At 40.6% G+C, this 23,257-nt stretch overlaps 1 protein-coding gene across 1 annotated transcript in view; it reads right to left on the reverse strand.

The window, feature by feature from the left end:
- The window catches only part of DNAH3 (dynein axonemal heavy chain 3), a 241,660-nt gene that overhangs the window by 109,487 nt on the left and 108,916 nt on the right, over nt 1-23,257 (reverse strand). Inside the window, exons 32-39 of the mRNA XM_065924469.1 lie at nt 22,662-22,838; nt 20,294-20,385; nt 18,108-18,327; nt 17,387-17,521; nt 9,375-9,486; nt 7,546-7,787; nt 4,964-5,064; nt 2,430-2,535 (exon numbers count right to left, since the gene is read on the reverse strand). Of these exons, the coding sequence (XP_065780541.1) occupies nt 2,430-2,535; nt 4,964-5,064; nt 7,546-7,787; nt 9,375-9,486; nt 17,387-17,521; nt 18,108-18,327; nt 20,294-20,385; nt 22,662-22,838 (1,185 nt within the window). The remainder of the gene's footprint in view (nt 1-2,429; nt 2,536-4,963; nt 5,065-7,545; nt 7,788-9,374; nt 9,487-17,386; nt 17,522-18,107; nt 18,328-20,293; nt 20,386-22,661; nt 22,839-23,257) is intronic.

Consider the following 23,257-nt stretch of genomic DNA (forward strand, 5'->3'; position numbering starts at 1 on the left):
CAAGATTGTCGGGAGAAGTATTATCAACCTTAGATACAGAGATAACACCATCCTAATGGTAGAAAGTGAGGAGGAACTAAAGAGCCTCATGATAAAGGTGAAAAAGGAGAGTGAAAAGCTGCCTTAAAACTCAACATGCGATGGGAGAGAAAGTTCAAAAGGGAGGGGATATACATATACCTGTGGCTGATTCAGGTTGAGGTTCGACAGAAAACAAAATTCTGTAAAACAGTTATCCTTCAATTAAAAAAATTAATGTAAAAATCCTCAACATTCAAAAAACTAAGACATGGCATCTGGTCTCATCACTTCATGGCAAATAGATGGGGAAACAATGACAGACTTTATTTTCTTGGGCTCCAAAATCACTGCGGATGGTAACTGCAGTCATTAAATTAAAAGATGTTTGCTCCTTGAGAGGAAAGCTATGACAAACCTAGACAGTGTATTAAAAAGCAGAGACAGTACTTTGCTGACAAAGGTCCATATAGTCAAAGCTATGGTTTTTCCAGCAGTCATGTACAGATGTGAGAGTTGAACCATAGTGAAGACTGAGTGCTGAAGAAGTGATGCTTTAGAACTGTGGTGTTGGAGAAGACTCTTCAGAGTCCCTAGGGCAGCAAGGAGATCAAACCAGTTAATCCTAAAGGAAATCTCCTGAATATTCATTGGAAGGACTGATGCTAAAGTTGAAGCTACAATACTTTGGCCACCAAAGTATTGCTTTGGTCACCAAAGCTCTTCAGATGTGAAGAGCTGACTCATTAGAAAAGACCTGATGCTGGGAAGGGTTGAGGGCAAGAGGAGAAGGGGGTGACATAGGATGAGATGGTTGGATGGCATTACTGAGTCAATGGACATGAGTTTGAGTAAACTCTAGGATATAGTGAAGGATAGGGAAGCCAGGTGTGCTACAGTCCATGGGGTTGCAAAGAGTTGGATACAATTAAGTGACTAAACAACAATGACTATGTATGAGTACATGGATATGTAGTACTCAGTCAGCAAATATTTATTGTGCATCTATTAAATGCAGTGTAATAGGTGCTAAGGATAAATGATGAACAAGATAGACAAGGTCTCTGTTCTCATGGTCTACAGTCTCAGGGGCAGGGGAGGCAATAAATAAACAAGCAAGGAAATGACTTAAGTATTTACAAATCCTGGAATGTACTAGCAGGAAACAAATAAATGATTTACAATTGAAAAAAACAAGAAGGGTTTAATAGGGTGGTCAGGGAAGACTTCTTGCAGAAGGGGGCCTTTATGATCACTTGGGTGACAAAGGTGAATCAACCCTTATGAGACTAAATGGGGCAAGCTTTCCAGAAAGAGGAATAAAAAGTGCAAGTCTTGAGGAGGTAAAATCTGGGGTTTTCCAAGAATGGAAAGAAGACCCTAGGGCTGGAAGGTAATAAGCTGAGCCTTAGAAGAGTGTAGGTGATGAGGCTAGAGGGGCAGGCTGGGTGGAATCACAATCTCAGAAGTCCTGGTAAGAAGTTAGACTACTCAGGACACTGGGAAGTCTGTGAAGGCTTCCTGTGCATGTGTAGACTGACTTCTGACTATGCATCTAGACATGTGTCTGTAAATAAACATATATATATATATAATATGTATATTATATATATGTATATAGTACATGTATACAATACATACATGTATATACTGACATGTATATGGTACATGTATACAAATGCGATAGGAAAGGGGCCATCCTATGCAGATCCCCAGAGCATTTATACAATGAGAGGAGAACCTAACTCAAATCCTTCTTGGCTTCTTCTGTGGGAAACTTTACCGGGGAACCCTGTTAATGCAGCAAAAGGCAAGAAGTACCATAAGCACTCATTCTCCCTTCCTACTTCCATCATCTGTGTGTGTTCTAATCTAACCTGAACATTCACACCTCTTTTAGGGAGGGAAGAAGAAAATGGACACTCTTACTAGCTACACTAAGAGAATTTCTCACTGGTTTTAGCTCCCTAGACTTAGGAGGTATGGAGTCTAGGTTACAGGATGGGAGGTGGCAGGAAAAAGAAGAACACAGATCTTCCTAACCTGACACACCTCTAGAGCAACTCCCAAAGTCATTTCTGCTGGTGGGCAAAGGGTCAAGGTGTGACATCCCAGAAATCATATAGAACATTTCTCAAGCACCAGAATTCTCCACTGAGGAGTCAAAAAGTAATGGACAAGATGGAAGAGAAAGCAGAAAGCAGACTACACTATTCCAGCTCCACATGCAAAATAAAATAAAATAATAATGGCAAGAAGCCAGGAAGCAAGGTAATTGGGGACAATCAGGGAACTTCCTTCCCCTCCTTGCCTTCCATAATTATGAACATGAAAACAATCCTAGAAGGCCTTTGAGATGAGGAGTCAGGAGACAGGGAAGGACAGAAAGGAAAGGGACCAGAGGATCTCACCAATTCCTTGTGTTCCTCAGTGAGACTGGAAGGCAGGGTATCCATGTATGAATCCTTCAAGGGCTTCCAGCCTAGCTGATGGGGTTCCATGTAGATCATCCCACACCTGGCAAGCACAAACAGAGGACCATCCTGGTTCACATTGGGCTCCCAAGCATGTAGGGGTGAGGTAAATAGGCTGGAGCTTGGGTTGGAGCACAGATCTTCACCAGCTCCAAGCCAAAGGAAAGATGCACAGATTTTGTCAGGAAAGGGGAGAGACCAGTGCTAAGAGTGGGGTCTTGAGAATCAGAGACCTGTATTCAAATCTCAGCCCCAGATCCTACTAATTGAGTGACCTTGGAAAAATTTCTTTTCTGTCTCTGAATTTGTGTCCTTGTCTGTAAATTGAAGAGTATAAAAAATAAGTAGCTTATAAGAATATTATAATGGTTAAATGAAAGGCCAATAAAGAATTTGGCACTATGTCTAGCATACAGAACATTTTTAATCAATGAAAACTACTATTATAATTTTCATAATGTTAGTACATTACCATGTACTGACATGTAACAATTTTTTCCCCATTCTGTTATATCTAGGCACACTCCTCTTTGTTACTAACACTGGCTACCATTTATTCAGCACCTACTATGTGTTGGCCACTCTGCTAAGTCTTAATGGCCTTCGTTTCTAAATATTCCTCCTTATGGTTTACATTTTAGACATGAGGAGACAGTAGCTCAGAGAAGCTAATTGACTTGGAAGAGGTCACACAAGCTAGCAAGTGGTGTGTTCAAGGTGGGAGCCCAGGATGGTCTAACTTGCCATGTGCTCTTTCTACTCCCTTATGTTGCCTTTGGGAATGTGGGCTTATTTTTATTTTATTTGTTATGGACTGGGAGGTACATGATTGGATTAATTATTATTCTCGGCACACTCATCATTAGCCCATGCATGACCTTTCTTAGTTAATTATTTTCAATAATGTAATCAGTCCATGAACCCAACACCCAGGTAGAAGCTAGTTTTGACAATAACCTTTATCTAAAGTCTCCTTTATCCTATCCCCCTGACTTTCCCCACCTGAGATTACACAGTATTTTGAAGCTCACATTCACTGGAACTTTGATTTCTTACCTCCTTATAGTTTTATATACATATACATATTTAGTTGTTTAGTTGGTTTTAATAACTTAAAAGGGGATACTAAGCTGCATGTAATATTACAGGCTGACTTTTCTTGCATTTTAAAAAATATCTACCTATTATTTATTTTTGGTTGGGTTAGGTCTTCATTGCCATGAAGGCTTTTCTTTAGTTGTGGCGAGTGGGGGGTTACTCTCTAGCTGCAGTGCACGAGCTCCTCATTGCAGTGGCCTCCCTTGCTGTGGAGCGTGGGCTCTAGGCATGCGGGCTTCAGTAGTTGTGGCTCCTGGGCTCTAGAGCACAGGCTCAGTAGCTGTAGCACAAGGGCTTATTTGCCCTGGGGTATGTGGGGTCTTCCCAGATCAGCGTTCAACATCTCCTGCATTGGCAGGTGAATTCTTTACTACTAAGCCACCAGGAAAGCCCTATAGGCTTACTTTTAAATATAATACAGCTAAGATTTTATCTTTGATTTTATTATGATTTATCTATATAGTTACTTATCAGTACAGTTCACTTATTTTGAATGACATACAAATACTACAATCTGTGATTTTATTATACTTTCTATTTTTTTTCCCCCAAGGGTACTTGTTTTATTATTTTATTTATTTATTTATTTTCATTTACCCTTTTTAGCTGGAGGCTAATCACTTCTCTAATTCTCTCCTATTAATGGGCATTTGGGTCATCCCAAATGTGTTATTGTGAATCATACTACTCTGAAAATTCTGGTACATGTCTCCTGTTGTACATGGGCACAAGTTTATTTTCAGTATATACTCAGAAGCAGAATTGCTCAACCATGAGGCATATGAAGGTTCAACTTTAGTAGGTAGTTAAGTTCAGTCATTCAGTCGTGTCTGACTCTTTGCGACCCCATGGACTGCAGCATGCCAGGCTTCCCTGTCCATCACCAACTCTTCAAGCCTTCTCAAACTCTTGTTCATCACATTGGTGATGCCATCCAACCATCTCATCCTCTGTCGTCCCCTTCTCTTCCCACCTTCAATCTTTCCTGGCATCAGGGTCTTTTTAAATGAGTCAGGTCTTCTCATCAGGTGGCCAAAGTATTGGAGTTTCAGCCTCAGCATCAGTCCTTCCAGTGAACACCGAGGACTGATCTCCTTTAGGATGGACTGGTTAGATCTCCTTGCAGTCCAAGGGACTCTCAAGAGTCTTCTCCAACACCACAGTTCAAAAGCATCTTATCCAAAGTGTTTGCCTGATTTTGTATTCCTACCAGTAGTGTGGATTGAGGACTGATTTTATGACAAAGTTTGACAAAAGGTAATATAGGTGATCTGTTAGAATTTAATCATGTTTGTGAATTTTTAGAGCTTTTCCTCCTGCTTAGGGTTAGTGAGGCTTTGCCTTCCCTCAGGAGCCCATGCAAGCTGACTCACCTGCTCACAGTGGCTGGGGAGGCCTGTTCCAGGTCAGCTGGCTCGAAGATCAGACTCATCTTGGGGCTCATTTGGATAATCTCTCCACTCATTAAACACAGCTGAAAGTACAAAGCAGAGGGGTAGAGGGCAGCAAATGGGCTGAATTCTATCTGCAAGTAAAAGGCCTCAGTGGAGACAGAAATGGTTTGAATTCATTCAACAAATGTTTCTTGAGCACCTACTCTGTGCCAGGCACGATGCTAGCTGTGCTGAATAAAACAAGCAAAAAAATTACTGTCCTCTTGAGGTCTGCATTCTGTTGGGAGGATACAGATGATAAGCAAAATATATAGGCTATACAAGAATGAAAATGCTTTGGAGAAAAAGTAGAAGAGGGTTGGAGAATGCCGTGTCTGGTGAGATGTAATGTTAAATAGGGAAGTCAGAGAACCACTGAATGGAAGCCTTAGATGAAGAATCTAGAAATTATCAGATTACAGCTAGTCTCATGGTTCCTTCCTCAGTGTTTAATACAGAACTTAATTGCTCACTGGCATCCTATTTTATTTTCTCAAGTTTTCCACAAAGACTCCTGGAATCCCTCAGGGTCTGGTCCAGGGTTAGAGTGACAAGAATATCTCCATATCATATTTGAAATAGAAAGATCATCAGAAGACCTAGGGTTTAGCATGTATATCCCCACAGAAAGTAGTGCAAATATACAGGACAGCCTCTGAGTATATAACACTAAGTCTGTGGCACTGATTCTCATTTCCCAACATAGGTTAAAGTGAGATGTTTAAGTCTTAAGATCACTTGAGGCTTTGGTCTCTCAGGGCAAAAGAAGAAATTCCATTGCTCCATGCTTTTCCTCCTAAGTTGGGGTTTAAAGAGCTTCTTGCAAATTACCTGACCCACATCAAATATGTCTGTAATCAGGTCATTACTTGCAACCCCAGAAAGGTCATAGCTGTTATGGGACTAACACCACTAACAGTGTCATCTTTGAATATCAAGAAAAGTAAAATAGACCCATAGCTGTGACGGTAGTTTGATTTCATTCCGAGCTGAGAAGAGCCATCAGGAATTTCACTGACTCTTTATACTTCTGATCTCAAGACCAACCCATACATGTGTACAATTAGTTTATATAATATAGTCCATATCACGGAATAAAACGCACTTCTACATTTATATGTTATATAATCAAAATTATGAACATGCTATTATTAGTGTATGTGTGTAATTTGGATAATTAGGCTTTCCATTGTTGAGCATGACTCATTTTTAGTCTTGCAAAATGTAAATGCTGCTGGAAAATATATTTTGATTTGATAAGGAAGTATAGTCAATGTAAGAACTCTTCCTTGAAACGGTGATAAATATTATTTTTTTATTTTAACCCTTATATAGCACTTGCTCTATGCCAGGCACTATTATAAGCAGTTTGTAAATATTAATTTATCTAATCTTGCTAACAATATTATAACGCAGCCACAACACAATTATCCTCATTTTACAGATGATGCAATTGAGGTATAGGTATAGTTTTCCTGAGGTTACATGACTGCTGAGTGTTAAGATAGGATCTGAACCCAGGTTGTCCAGCTCCAGAGACTAAAGTCTTTGCCACTACGCTTACTGCAGTAGGAAGAATGTATCTTCCAAAGACAGCTGCGACGTCTCCTAACCCACGTGCACTTTTGCAGTGTGATCTCTTCCACCTCCATCAAGAGGTGGCATCTATTTCTCTACTTCCTTGAATCTGGAAAGGTTCTGTGACTTCTTTGACTTAACAAAATTCAGAGAAAGTAATGCTGTGCCAGTTCCAAGCAGAGATTTTAATTTCTTGCCTCTTTTCAAATCAGCCACCAGGTAAGGAGTGCCACTACTGCAAGACCACCAAATGATAAGCCCAAGTCATGTGGACAGGCCTGGAGGATAAGATGCTATTTGAGAGAAAGAGAGACAGAGACAGAGAGTCACGGAGAGATAGACAAGTCAAGGAGGAAAGAGCCCCCCAAAACTGAGTGAAGAAGCTACCGTGGATGTGGCTGCTCCAGCCCTAGCCACCCCAGATGATGTCATGAGGATTAGCCTAGCCCTTTTAAGCATTTTCAAAATTTATAATCCACAGTATCATGAGCAAAGTTAAGCCACTAAGTATTAAGATAGTTTGCATCTTTATTTATACAGCAATGGATAACCAAAATATATCCCATGTATCATGGACTTTGTATGGACTATCTTACTTAATTATCAACAGCCCTATTTTATTACTACCTTTTTTTTACAAATGAAGAAATTGGTTCAGAGAAGTTAAGTGACTTGCCCAACTTCCTCAGTTGTAGAGCCAGTAGTCCAATTTAATGCCAGAACCAAGGCTTTTAACCATTATACAACAGTATCTCAAAACACACTCAACTTACCCACTACAAGTACAAACAAAAGTATAATTCATGAATTGATAACTGTTACTTTCTTATGTGGCATTTATTCTCAGTGTAAACAAGTGTATACATTATTTAGTCTTGATCAATCACTCACTTCAGTAAAAGAGTTTATTCCCCATCCATGTAAAAGTGGTATCAGACAGGTACCTTTTTATTGTCATCCAGAACAGTGTTCATATTTTCAATCCAAACAGCATCCACTGGCCCATCAAATATAATCCACTTGCGGTCATCAGACAAAGACGACGCCTGCTCTCGGAAAGCGTTGGCAAGGACACCGTCTGTCCATTCGTGGCTCACTTGGTCAAAGCACCCATAGAGCTGCCCCATGGTGATAGCTTTGGGATTAATGATCTTATACTCCACAGCAAACTCTTCCATCTGGTTGGCTGGACAAGAAGGTCCAACACAAGTTACAAAGTTTCTGGTGAGACCAGAACATCAGACAAGAGTCAATGCCATCTAAAAGGTCAAACAAATTTATCAGCGTGCCATCCAGGGAGAGTCCTTATAAAATTTATACTCAGTCTATATAAAAATCGGGATAACTGGATAGGCAATGACTTAAATTGTTAGACTATTATAGCTATTAGTTTCTTAACATATTGTCTTCTGACGCCCATTTCAAACAAGTCAAATGAGCCAGTCAGATCTAAATAAAGTCTGGGCCTAAAATAACTCAGGCAGTAAAGGAGAGAGATGCCATATAATCAGGTCTTTTTATGTATCTGGCTTTCATGGCTACCCTAGAACCTTTGCTTTGACTTGAGTTGAGGAAACAACGGACAGTAAAAGATGGTTACTTTCCTTTTCCTCTATCTGAAGGGCGAGCTAAGCCCTGAAACCTATTCTTTTGTTGCTCAATAAGTGTTCCCTAAGAATAGAGCACCAGGACCTAACTGGAATACACAGACTGATGGATGGTACATCACATGTATTTAATAACAGAAAATAACCACACTTTTACATGATCCTTCAAAGTAAGGAAAAGCTGGAGTGCATGAGCCAAGAACTAAATAAAGAATTGTTCCTGCAGAATCCTGAGGCAAAGACAATGGGGTAGCCTCCTTCCTCTTCATTTAGTTTTCTAAACTATACTCAGTACCTAAATTACCATTTAAGTTTGAAATGCCCAAATTAGTTTTTAAGGTCAAGTCAGTGCTGAAAACAAAAATCCCAAAAATCCAACAGTAACTTAATGTTATTACAAAAAATATTAAAACAAAGCATGCTGGAAGGGATTGTGTAAATACAGGTAGAGCAAGGCACCACTTTTCAAAATCACAGCATTGTGTTTTATAAAAGGAAAAACCTCCACACTGTTTCTCTGGCAATAGACATAGCTTTTATTTGTTGAGTAGACACTGTGCTAGGTTATTTACCTGTATAATCTCATTTAATTATCACAATGATTCCATTATCACCATGATGCCTCTGGGAAAACAGAGGCAAAGAAAGGTTTAGTAACTTGCTCAAGGTCTGTGTCTGATTCAAAAGTCTGAGGCCTTATCTTCTACATGAAAAGAAAGGAAGGGTAGAAGGAAAGGAGGAGGGAGGGAGGGAAGCAGAGGGGATAGGAGGGAGGGAGAATGGGAGGAAGAAAAAAAGGGAAAGAGAGGCAAAGAAGGGATGGAAAGAAAACAGAAACCATGCAGTGATGTTTTTAGAACAGTTTTTGTTTAGGCAAGTGGCAGGAGTTTCCCTCTCTCTGGGAAGCTTTTGGAGAAACCACAGTTCAGCATTTGAGAAAATTTCTCCAGCCTAATGATGCATATAAAAGCCCCTGTTAGAAGCTCTCCCTCTCTTTATTTTCTGCCTGCAGACCCCTGTGTGCCATGTTCTATTTCTGCTAGATTGTGACTCTAATGTCACAATCCAGGGATGGCAAAGCTAACAGCCTAGCATCAATCTCTATGGAACCAGTCAACTAAGTGGGGACACCTGTTCTCCCCGGAAGTCAGGGATGTGAGTTTTACCTTCGTATAAATCACCCAGAGCTGCAGCCAACACTTTATAAGCACAGGTCTTGCCACCCATGGGATCTCCAACAATCATATAGCCATGTCTTACCAGCATCATCTCGTAGATCTGGGAGGAAACATCGCGTAAGAAGTTAATCACTGCAAACCTCCCAGAATTGCAATTAGTCAGAAGTCAACAAGGAATGAGGTCTACAGTCTTTTTTTTTCATCTATTGTTTAAATATCTTTTGGATGAATAATAATATATGTGTGCATTTCAGATTATTTAAGGGATGAGAAATACTATTTACTCTGTACCTCTTCATGTGCTAAACATGAAGTGATTCACCTGTCATTTCATTTAATCCACTCAGGCATCATCTTGTGCTGTGTGTGCTGTGCTTAGTCACTCAGTCGTGTCTGACTCTTTGTGACCCCATGGAATGCAGCCCACCAGGCTCCTCTGTACATGAGGATTCTCCAGGCAAGATTACTGGAATGGGTTGCCATGCCCTCCTCCAGGGGATCTTCCCAACCCAGGGATTGAACCCAGGTCTCCTGCATTGCAGACGGATTCTCTACCAACTGAGCCACCAGGCATCATTAACTACTTTCAAATGGTGGGAACACTGAGCCTAAGAGAGGTTAACTAACTTGCCCAAGCTCATCAGTGGTAGAACCAGGATTTGAGCCCAGGGCCTCTGATTTCAATGCTGCTAATCTTTTCATTACACCATTTCTACTTGCTTCTACTTGCTTTTAAAGAGAAAAAGGAAACAGTGGTCATTTTAGCAAATTGTATTTCTATTGGAAATTTCCTTTCTCAAGGCCTAAATGCTATTCTGAGTTAATTTGAATTCTCAATAGACTAAAATGTATTTTATGAGCCAGGAGAGATGCTGTAAAATGCAAGCGACCTTCCATATAATTTTAGCCCTTACCCTTGAGAATCAAGAGCGAAGTGGAAGCTCATTTTTTGAATTTTCTAATTGTTTTGTCTGTCTGTGACGAGTAGTCTATGATAACTGAAATGGAAATGCTTTGGTCATTTATATTAATGTGACATGTTTTCTCTCTCCTTCTAAACTGTGAATCTCTCAGAAAAAGGGAGTACGTGAAGCTTTTTATTTTAAAGATTATGTTCTCATTATTTTTCACCGTCCCTGGAGGAAGAAATGGCAATCCACTCCAGTATTCTTGCCTGGAAAATCCCATGGATAGAGGAGCCTGCGGGGCTATAGTCCATGGGTTGCAGAGTCAGACATGACTGAACAACTAACACACATTTTTCACCTTGGAAGTGAGTTATACAGAGGGTCTAAATGAAGACAATAGGGGTGGTAGAGGTACTGATAAAAGCAACTCTGCAAATATTTGTTAAACACCTACTATGTGCCAGACACTCTTCTAGATGCTATAGGCACAGAGGATAAAACAAAAAAATCCCAACCATCCAGTAAGGTTTACATTCAAGTAGGAAAGACATTTCAGATAGAATAAAGATAAGTGAGTTGACTGTGCATTAGAAAGAAGAAAGGCACTTATGCTTCAATAGCCTCTCACCTTCCTCCTCACACATTTTTAAATGGATTACTGAAGGTGAAAATCTCTCAGTCATGTCCTACTCTTTGCAACCCCATGGACTATACAGGGGGAATTCCTGCGGGATTCTCCAGGCCAGAATACTGGAGTGGGTAGCTCTTCCCTTCTCCAGGGAATCTTCCCAACCCAGGGATCGAACCCAGGTCTCCCATATTGCAGGTAGATTCTTTACCAGAAGAGCCACAAGGGAAGCCCAAGAATACTGGAGTGGGTAGCCTAACCCTTCTCCAGAGGATCTTCCTGACCCAGGAATTGAACCAGGGTCTCCCTCATTGCAGGTGGATTCTTTACGAACTGAGCTATCAGTGAAGCCCAAAATGAATTATTAAGGTATCAATATAACAGAAGGGATGGCAACACCATACATATATTTTTGGCTGTGCTGGGTCTTAATTACATTATGCATTGTGAAGCACAGGCTTAGTTGCCCTGTAGCATGTACGATTTTAGTTTCCCACCCAGGGATTCGACCTGAGTTCCCTGTATTGGAAGGTGAATTTTTAACTACTGGATCACCAGGGATCTCCTCATATGTTTTGTTTTTGAAAATTGGTACTACAATATTTAAACTACATAAAAGTTTACCTATAGGTCAGTTTACCTGTATTTCAATTATTTTGAAATACATAAAAAGTAAGATAAGTGGATTATGGATGTACAGATAAGTTATAAAATGTTCATTATAAAATCTCAGTGGTGGGTACATAGGTATTCTCAGCAAAATACTTTCAATTTTTCTGCATGTTTAAAATATTCATAATAAAATATTGAAAATAAAGACTCATGTTTAGTTAAAAAATAATCTATAAATAGTGCCATTATCTTCATTACCATAGTTTGGCCTCAGGGCAAATAAGAGGGAGGGAACACAGCCCCATTCATCATCAGAAAATTGGATTAAAGGTTTACTGAGTATGGCCCTACCCATCAGAACAAGATCCAGTTTCCCCCTCAGTCAGTCTCTCCCATCAGAAAGCTTCCATAAGCCTCTTATCTTTTTCCATCAGAGGGCAGACAAAATGAAAACCACAAAAAACTAACCAACATGATCACATGGACCACAGCCTTGTTGAACTGAACGAAACTATGAGTCAAGCCATGTAGGACCACCAAAGATGGACAGGTCATGGTGGAGAGTTCTGACAACATATGGTCCACTGGAGAAGGGAATGACAAACCACTTCAGTATTCTTGCCTTGAGAACCCCATGAACAGTGTGAAAAGGCAAAAAGATAGGCCACTGAAAGATGAACTCCCTAGGTTGCTGGGTGACCAAAATGCTACTGGAGCTCAGTGGAGAAATAACTCCAGAAGGAAAAAGTGATGATGCCAAAGCAAAAACAACACCCAGTTGTTGATGTGACTGGTGATGGAAGTAAAGTCCGATGCTGTAAAAAGCAATATTGCGTAGGAACCTGGAATGTTAAGCCTATGAATCAAGACAAATTGGAAGTGGTCAAACAGGACATGGCAAGAGTGAACATCAACATTTTAGGAATCAGCAAACTAAAATGGACTGGAATGGGTGAATGTAACTCAGATGGCCATTATATCTACTGCTGTGGGCAAGAATCCTTAGAAGAAATGGAGTAGCCATCATAGTCAATAAAAGAGTCTGAAATGCAGTATTTGGATGCAATCTCAAAAATGACAGAATGAGCTTTGTTCATTTCCAAGGCAAACCATTCAATATCACAGTAATCCAAGTTTATGCCCTGAGCAATAATGCCAAAGAAGCTGAAGTTGAATGTTTCTATGAAGACCTACAAGACCTTTTAGAACTAATACCCAAAAAGATGTCCTTTTCATTATAGGGGGCTGGAATAAAAAGTAGGAAGTCAGGAAACACCTGGAATAACAGGAATTTGGCCTTATAGTACAGAATGAAGCAGGGCAAAGGCTAATAGAGTTTTGCCAAGAGAACACACCGGTCATAGCAAACACCCTCTTCCAACAACACAAGAGAAGACTCTTCACAGGGACATCACCAGAAGATCAATACTGAAATCAGACTGATTGTATTCTTTAACAATCAAAGATGGAGAAACTCTATACAGTCAGCAAAAACAAGACGGGGAGCTGATTGTGGCTCAGATCATGAACTCCTTATTGCCAAATTCAGACTTAAATTGAAGAAAGCAGGGAAAACCACTAGACCATTCAGGTATGACCTAAATCCAACCCCTTATGATTATACAGTGGAAGTGACAAATAGATTCAAGGGATTAGATCTTGTGGAGTGCCTGAAGAACTATGGACAGAGGTTCATGATATTGTACAGGAGGCAGTGATCAAGACCATCCCCAAGAAATAGAAATGCAAAAAGGCAAAATGGTTGTCTGAGGAGGTCTTACAAATAGCTGAGAAAAGAAAAGACGTGAAAGGCAAAGGAGAAAAGGAAAGTTACACCCATTTGAATGCAGAGTTCCAGAGAATAGCAAGAAGTGATAAGAAAGCCTTCCTCAGTGATCAATGCAAAGAAATAGAGGAAAACAATAGAATGGGAAAGACTAGAGATCTCTTCAAGAAAATTAGAGATACCAAGGGAACATTTCATGCAAAGATAGGCACAAGAAAGGACAGAAATGGTATGGACCTATCAGAAGCAGAAGATATTAAGAAGAGATGGAAAGAGTACACAGCAAAACTATACAAAAAAGATCTTCATGACCCAGATAACCACGATGGTGTGATCACTCACCTAGAGCCAGATATCCTGGAATGCGAAGTCAAGTGGGCCTTGGGAAGTATCACTAGAAGCAAAGCTAGTGAAGGTGATGGAATTCCAGTTGAGCTATTTCAAATCTTAAAAGATGATGCTGTGAAAATGCTACACTCAATATGCCAGCAAATTTGGAAAACTCAGCAGTGGCCACAGGACTGGAAAAGGTCAGTGGCCATTCCAATCCCAAAGAAGTGCAATGCCAAAGAATGTTCAAACTACTGCTCAATTGCACTCATCTCACACGCTAGCAAAGTAATTCTCAATATTCACCAAGCCAGGCTTCAACAGTACGTGAACCGTGAACTTCCAGATGTTCAAGCTGGTTTTAGAAAAGGCAGAGGAGCCAGAGATCAAATTGCCAACATCTGTTGGGTCATCGAAAAAGCAAGAGAGTTCCAGAAAAACATCTACTTCTGCTTTATTGACTACGCCAAAACTATGCCAAAGCCTTTGACTATGTGGATCACAGTAAACTGTGGAAAATTCTTAATGAGATAGGAATACCAGACCACCTGATCTACCTCCTGAGAAATCTGCATGCAGGTCTAGAAGCAACAGTTAGAACTGGACATGGAACAACAAATTGGTTCCAATTCGGGAAAGGAGTACTTCAAGGCTGTATACTGTCACCCTGCTTATTTCAGTTATATGCAGAGTACATCATGAGAAATGCTGGGCTGGATGAAGCACAAGCTGGAATCAAGATTGCTGGGAGAAATAACAATAACCTCAGATATGCAGATGACCCCACCCTTATGGCAGAAAATGAAGAGGAACTGAAGAGCCTCTTGATGAAAGTGAAAGAGGAGAGTGAAAAAGTTGGCTTAAAACTCAACATTCAGAAAACTAAGATCATGGCATCCGGTCCCACCACTTCATGGCAAAGAGATGGGGAAACAATGGGAACAGTGAGAGACTATTTTCTTGGGCTCCAAAATCACTGCAGATAGTGACTGCAGCCATGAAATTAAAAGACACTTGCTCCTTGAAAGAAAAGTTATGACCAACTTTGACAGCATATTAAAAAGGTGTTGTTAATATTACTTTGCCAACAAAGACCTTAGACAACAAAGGTCTGTCTAGTCACAGCTATGGTTTTCCCAGTAGTCATGTATGGATGTGAGAGTTGGACTATAAAGAAAGCTGAGCGCCAAAGAATTGATGCTTTGGAACCGTGGAGTTGGAGAAGACTCTTGAGAGTCCCTTGGACTTCAAGGAGATCCAACCATCCATCCTAAAGAAATCAGTCCTGAATATTCATTGGACGGATTGATGCTGAAGCTGAAACTCCAATACTTTGGCCACCTGTTGCAAAGAATTGACTCATTTGAAAAGACCCTGATGATGGAAGGCAGGAGGAGAAGGGGACGACAGGGGATAGATGGTTGGATGGCATCACCGACTTGATGGACATGAGTTTGAGTGAGCTCCAGGAGTTGGTGATGGACAGGGAAGCCTGAAGTGCTGCAATCCATGGGTTTGCAAAGAGTAAGACACAGCTGAGTGACTGAACTCACTTAACTGAATTGATATATAGTGCATCTATAAAATCCCAGTGAATATCTGGGATTCAATATTGGGTTAAATGAATTGTGTCAAAACTACCACACTTGATGACATAGTAGGGGAAAATATTATTCTTAGAATTTTTTTAGTAATTTTAAAAAATTAATTTATCTTTGGCTGTGCTGGGTCTTTGTTGCTGCATGGGCTTTTCTCTAGTTGTGGCAAGCAGGGGCTACTCTCCAGTTGTGGTGTGCGGGCTGCTCATTGCAATGACTTTTGTTATTGAGGAGCATAGGCTCTAGAGCTTGTGGGCTTCAGTAGTTGCGGCACATGGGCTCAGTAGTTTTGGCTTCCAGGTCCTAGAACACAGGCTCAATAGTTACTGTTCATGGGCTTAACTGCTCTGCAGAGTGTGGGGTCTTCCTGGATCAGGGATTGAATCTGTGTCTCCTGCATTGACAGGTGGATTCTTTACCACTGAGCCACCAAGGAAGCCCTGGGAAAAATTTTTATTCCTAGAAATTTTATTCTGATTTGGAATCTGGAGACCTGGGTCCTAACCTTGATCTTTGATTCTAAATAACAACATGATTTTGTGAAATGATGATGCTTCGCGTGTCTATGGAGATGGCGGGGTTGACAATGATACAGTAATCAGGCACTATATCTGGCAATTTACATATTTCTTGTCTCAATATTACTCTATGGGAAAGGTTTTACTGTCTTTATTTTATAGATGAGGAAATGGGCTCAGAATGGTGAACTAACTTGCCTAAAATCTCACAGCAAAAAACAGAAGGGGGTGAGATTTGAAACTAGGTCTATATGAATCCAAATCTGTTCCCTCTCTGGATGCCAGTGTTCTTATGGGGCCAAACACCAGATGGCATTTAAGGTCCCTTGTAATTCTGTCCTATGATTTTGCAGAAAAAGTGCATTTGAGACTTACATTATTCAGTTTATATCTTTAAGGTAGTTTTACATAGAAAGCGATCATAGGGAAGGAAACCTGAAATTAGGTGAAGTTTCACTAAGGTTCTCCAGGATTGAGACTGTAGAGACGTTTCTTTCATATATTAATAACAGCACTGTGATTTTCCCTGAGGAACCACCACTTTATGTTTCAGTCCACATGACTTGACTTGGGTAGCTCTGACTCCTGACTCCATCCACTTCTGGCAGAGGTGGGGTTTTATTGTCTCCTTCTTGTCTTTGTAATTGGTTCAGGGATGGTCAGGTGACTTTATCAACACCATTCAAAGCAAATCTTGAGACTTTTTGCTGAGGACACTCTGAGAGTGATGTTCTTTTCCTTCTGGACTTGAACATGAGACAATTTAAGTCTGAGGTTACTGGGGGCCTAACTGAGAATGAGTTTTTCATGCAGAGAGAAGCAGAATCTAGACATGAAGAGAGATGGATTCCCGATGACATTATCTAAATAAAATTTATATCCCACTATGCCTGAGGCCAACATATTTCTGGACTTTTTCAAGTTAGGTGAGTAAATTCCCTTTTATTGACTAAGACAGTTTAAATTGAATTTCTATCATTGGGAGGGTGCTTCCCTCATAGCTCAGTTTGTAAAGAATCTGCCTGCAATGCAGGAGACCCCGGTTTGATTCCTGGGTTGGGAAGCTCCCCTGGAGAAGGGATAGGCTGCCCACTCCAGTATTCTTGGGCTTCCCTTGTGGCTCTTCTGGTAAAGAATCTGCCTGCAATGTGGGAGACCTGGGTTCGATCCCTGGGTTTGGAAGATCCCCTGGAGAAGGGAAAGGCTACCTACTCCAGTATTCTGGCATGGAGAATTCCATGGACTGTATAGTCCATGGGGTTGCAAAGAGTCAGGCACAACTGAGCGACTTTCACGCTCACATTCTATCATTGGAAACCAAAAAAGCCTTGACTAATTCAAAGCACAATGCCCTGAAAGGTTCTATTTCATCCCTAAATTAAAAAAAAAGAAACCCCAGGGAAGACGGTGATAGGAAAAATATTGGATTTTAAATATCAACTCCTAGAAATGAAAATTGAAGGCACAATGGATTATTAAGTGTCTTCATTTCTACCTCAAGATCTAATGAGGCATTTCCAATTACAATCAGTTCAGTTCTAATCTACCATAGTTCTTTCTGATTTCTGACCTCAGCAAACAATAAACAGGTACATTTCCACAGAGGTACATGGAACCAACCTGGATAATTTTCCCAATAAACCAAGGTACTGGCTGAAGTTTCATCTTTTTGATGTTCGCATTTAGTACTTCCATAAAAACTTCATAGTCTGGCTGTGGAAGAATAACTCCAGGAAACAAATCTGATATAATTCCCTGTTAACAGAAATTCAAGATGTGAAAAGGATGAATTATCAGATATATAACCTCAACATTTTTTTAAAATGGAATCTACAAATAGCAGGAATCCTTGGAAAATTGCAAACCTCAGTTTTCCTGTACCAAAATCATGTACCTTATCCACAATTACAAATTCTGACAATATTTGTTAAAAATGATGTTTCTTCCCAATAATTTAAAAAGTCAGCAAATAGCTAATGTCTGTGCTATTTCAGTCATTACACTAGGAATGAACAAAATAGCCATGATTTCTGTCTTAAGAGCTTACAGTCTAGTAAGGAAGATATGTGTTAAAAGAGTTACAAAACTAATTATATTTGATATAAACAACTAACTACTCACCCTCAACAGCAAATATTATCCTATCAGTGAAACTATTTTTATTAAAAATCAAGAATTAGGGATATTGCTATTATCATTATTACTTAATATTTGGGGGAGAGTATCTGGCAATAGGGATGCTGGCCAGAGAATAGAAAGGGTGTAAGGAGCAGAAGAAAATTTTTTTCATCTTGGGAAATAGAATCTCAGTGCTTAGCCAAGGTCCCAAACCATTGCATACCTGAAACAGAGGGACATCTTGAGCCAAGAACTTGGCCAGGTTGACATCAAGCAAGGCCCGGAGCAGCAGGACACTCTCATTCTCCTCTGGGTACTTGAGTTTCAGGTTGCCAGCAGCAGTGAGCACAGACTTGACAGCACGCATGCCATAGTCATAGTGATGCTGGGAGGAGAGTTGCTCTGAACACAGGCGGTAGGTTGCAACAATCTTCTGAGCAAGACTGGGAGGGCAAAGACATGTCTGCAGACCCTCCAGTAAGGACCATGTCCTGCTCAGCAGACATTCCCAACATGTTGTGCCCTGTCCCTTCAGAAGCCAGGCTTGCCCATGAACGTGATGGAAAAATCTTATCATTTGAAGATTTCTTCATAGAGTTACCATAATGAGCTAAGGAAGCACTATAACTCTCTTTCAAAGGTAGGATGAAAAATAGCAAGCACATACATAACTAATATGTACTGTATAAGAAATTGTATGTGTTCATACTTTTTTGTGTATATATGAGTGTATGTGTACGCCACACATATACACATTTGGGAAGATTACATTGAATGATTAATAATGTTAGTGCCTGTAGAGTGGGACTACTAAGGGACACAATGGGGACACTCAATTTTGCACTTCTGTAACATGACAATTTTTTTCAATATCCATCTTTTAGTTTAAGAAAACTAACTCAAAAATTAATATACTCAGCACATAATACATGTATGCTCATGTGCACTACCATATCTTATTCTTCCTGAGCGCATGTGTGTGTATGTTAGCTGTTCAGTCGTGCCTGACTCTTTGTGACCCCATGGACTGTAGCCCGCCAGGCTCCTCTGTCCATGGGATTTCCCAGGCAAGGATACTGGAGTGGGTTGCCATTTCCTTCTCCAGGGGATCTTCCCAACCCAGGGATCGAACCCGGGTCTCCTGCACTGCAGGCAGATTTTTTACCAACTGAGCTACAAGGCATAGGGGACCACATTTCCCAGCCCTCCCCACAGGGGTGGCCACATCACTGACTCCTAGCCAGTGGCATATGAATGAAGTGGAAGTATGCCACTTTGAGGGCTGGTCCATAAAAACCTCCTCCATAAGCTCCTCCATGCTCATGTGTTATAGCTGTGAGATATAAGTTACCTGGGTTCCTTGGGGAAGAACTCCCCTGATCACAGACACCCATTTTGGATTTCCAGGGAGTGAAAAATAAAACTTTTACTATGCTAAGCCACTGGAATTCGGAGGTCAGGTTTACCCTAACTAATGTACTGATGCGTGTTTTCCTTGTAGGACTCCTGTCTAACAAGACTGATTTACTTTTAAAGCAAAGATTGTGTTGCTCACTAGCACCTAGGACTGGGCAGGGCATAAGGTAGGTGGCTCAATGAAGGTTTGCCAATTGAATAAATGAATTGAACAGGCAAATCAATGTAAGTCAAGTCTTCTATAGAAGACAATAAATTAAACCTCTTATGACCGAGGCAGCCTCTTAGCCTAGGAAGGATGACACACTCCATTGAGAACATCTATAGCCCCGTGCATTAACAGCAATGACCTCCAGACCACAAAGACACTTTGGGCCTTGTGGAAATATCTGTGGCAACAAAAAAATCAATTGATTAGGCCAAGCAATGTGAAAAGACAAATGTAAAATTTGAAATAGATCAATACAAGCCATTTTACAGTGAATATTCACAATTCTGGTTATATGTGAAAAAGACACTGATGCTTGTGTATGCCTGTGTCTCAGAAAACTGGGTAATACTTGAATGAGAGATAATCAACTTGATTGGAGTAAATAAATATTACATTGATAACAAAGTTAATTCTAAATTAATTTTTCCTCTTCAATCTTGGTCAATAACAACTCAATCTTGAAATAATTTCATGTCTTTCAGTTATTTAGGAATGTGTGTGTGTGTGTTAACAGTGAGGGATAGAGAAGAAATGAGTGAGTCTTCTTTAGAAGTAGTCCAGGTATATATAAAGGGAGTGGAGGGCTCTTTCTTGGGAATCTTGGCTATTTCCTAGTCAGAGAAGGGGTCAAGACCAAGACCAGGGCTATATGCATTCAGAAAAACTTGTGAGTAAAAACATATACCTCAAGTTTCTCTTTTCTGTTTTCCAATGGACAATTTACGTTGACTACACCCTACAAAAAAATCATTCCATCACTCTGGAAAGCCAATATAACGTACCTTCTGGAGTCTAGAAATCCCATAGAGTAGAGGGAGATTTCTCCAATCAGGGCATAATCTGGCACCATCATGGCCACTGTCCGAAATAAGGCCTGGAAAAGAAATGCCATTCAGAACCTAAATGTGTAAGGTGAAAACTGGGGAAGGCACATCTAAAGAGGCAAAGAGAAATAACATGATCATTCAGACCACCCAGTGATAATTAAGGAAAGGAGGGCTGGAGGACAAATCAGTGCAGAGAAATTGTCTTTACCAGATGGATCCACTGCTCCATGAACCTCCCCACTAGCCTTGTTCAAATACATTGGGTCCCTCAATGGTTGTGTGGAACGTCTTAGGTGCCGGTATCCTAGCAACACTTCATCCTCCTATACCAAATGGAGTTTCAATAGCTTCATTCAACTAGTGGAGCTTTCTGGTATTCAATGTAGACAGCAGAAGTCATTCAGGGATGCAGGATAATTACATATCAGAAGAACCCTAAAGTTAGATCTTGATTTAAAAAATCAAGTCCTTGTTCTGCTACATACCAACTGTGGGTAAGTTAGGTGACCCCTCTAGACCTCAGGTCTTTAACCTCAAAATGGTCTAACAACTATGCCCTCTTCATAGTTATCATGAGACAAATAATATTGTATAAGTGAAGTGCTTAAAAAGGTGTGTAGCACATAGTAAGGGCTCAGTAAATATCGGGTATTGTTATTAATGGGGTTTTCCAGGTGGCGCTAGTGTTAAAGAACCCACCTGCCAATGCAGGGGACATAAGAGACATGGGTTCAATCCCCAGGTGGGGAAGATTCCCTGGAGGAGGGCGTGGCCTTAGCATGCTCCAGTATTGCTCCATACATGCCCCATACATCTCCAGTATTCTTGCCTGGAGAATCCCATGGACAGAGGAGCCTAGTGGGCTACAGCCCACAGGGTCACAAAGAGTCGGACATGACCGAAGCGACTTTGTAACTTAGATCTCAGAGGAGAAGAGACTTGCCTAAGTCATTCAGTTAGAGGTAGAGCCAAGACTAGAATCCAGACTTCCTGACACCAACCCTGAGTGCTTTCTACTTGGTCAAACTGTCTCATGAATGTTGTTTATGAGATCTAGCATGGTTGTTAGCTGAGAGGGATGTAGGAGGGACTTACAACAATTGTGCATTATAAAATGAGAAATGTGGCTTGAAATTCTACTTTGGTGTCCACTGGTCTATGTTGACCTAGAGAGGAGGGATCACTCTTATACATTTCCTTGACTTCTTTTCTATTCCCAGGGAGGAGGAAGAGTGGTATGTTTGAATTAGATTCCAGGAACTAATCAGAATGCATTTCCAACAGATGGAGCATCATGTGCTAATGTGAATTTGAGTTTTTGTCCAGGTCTCTCTTGCATCTTTCACTTGAGAGAAAGAAGCAATAATTTGAAAGAAAATCCATAAAGAAGTGGGTCTTGAAGTCTCCCCTTCTTCATGTAGTTGGGGTGCTAGATACTCCAAAGGTGGAGACCCAGTCACTTTGCAATTTGGGTTTTTTTCATTTATGAGAGCAGCATGCTAAGGTCATTAGTGCCTGTCCCCTTGAAGATGGCCTGGCTGGCATTCTCTCTTCCCTACTTCAGAGGCACTTGCCTTTTCTCACAGCAGCAGGGACAATGCTTATTGCCATGGTCGTAGCTCAGACCAGTTCAGCAGTAGGTCTCAAGGACATATTCTCTCTTGTGTTATCTCTCTAGCTGGTTGGAACATCCTGCTTTGGTGTGGACACCACTTGAGCCTAACTAGCTGAGCTCCATGTGCTCTAGGCTTGGTTTGCCAGCATACTCTGTATTGAACTCTGATGCTCTCTTATATGCTGATCTGTTTTATTTGGTCTACAATGATTTTATTTTGCCTACGATGATTTTAGTTTCTGAATTAAGCCAGGATCTAAAAATAAGATCTTATGTAACAATCCAAATTTCTGTTTTTTCCTGAAAAATGAAAAGGTCCCACAATTCCTGCTTGGTCAGAGTAGGCTGGGGATAAGTAGGGCCTGCTGCCTCTAGGTGGGATATCTGTCAGAGTCTCTATCAGGCCTATTTGACTTTTCTCATTTATATGAACTGTCTGACTCTTGTAGACAACAGAAATAGTGACACTTATTCCAGTGTTCATTGTTTCCTCTTTGCCATTGGTTATTATGGTATATATTTTCTCCCACCTCATGAAAGCTAGAGTTGGGGAAATGATTTGAGTTCTGAAGCCAAATGACATCCTCACTTCTCATAGTTGAAAAATGTCACATGGTCTACTATTTGGCTTCTCTGTGAGATGCCTGGATACTTCCAAAGGTTTCTATATGATAAAGTACACCCAGTATTTCCCACTCTGATGTTTACCTTGAGGTTATCTGGCAGCTCAGCCCTGCCAGCATACCCAGGGTTCATGGTGATGAAGACGGCACAAGTTGGGTTTAGAGAGAGCTCAGTGCCTTCAAAGATGAATGTCTTTAGCTTCCGGATAATGGCTTGTTGAATGCTGAGAATCTGTTGAGCTACCACAGACAGTACTTCTACCTGGAGTGAGAATGGCTGGTTGATTTAAGCTCCTGCTTCTGATGACCACCCACCCCACTCTGCTGCAGTATCCTTCACCTAGTGAAGAAAGAACCCCACCACCTGAGAATAAGACCTTCACATTCAAAGTTAGGAGCATGATTTAGAGTTTTGGGAAAAGAACAGAAAACTGGTGTGTATATGCATGCATATGTGTGTGTGTGTGCATGTGTGTTTGTGTGTATGTAAGTAGTTTTCATAGTATTTTATCTTTGTTCCTGCACCTAGCATAATACTTCACCCATAGTATGCATGTATGGTGTTTATTGATTCAAATTGCATGTTTACATTCCCTAATCTCAACAGCTACCCAAATAGAATTAACCACTCATTCATTTGTGATGACTCCTTTGTACCACTGGTACAGACTTCTCTCATAT

The sequence above is a fragment of the Muntiacus reevesi genome, chromosome 2 (assembly GCF_963930625.1).
Source record: "Muntiacus reevesi chromosome 2, mMunRee1.1, whole genome shotgun sequence".
Classification (NCBI taxonomy): domain Eukaryota; kingdom Metazoa; phylum Chordata; class Mammalia; order Artiodactyla; family Cervidae; genus Muntiacus; species Muntiacus reevesi.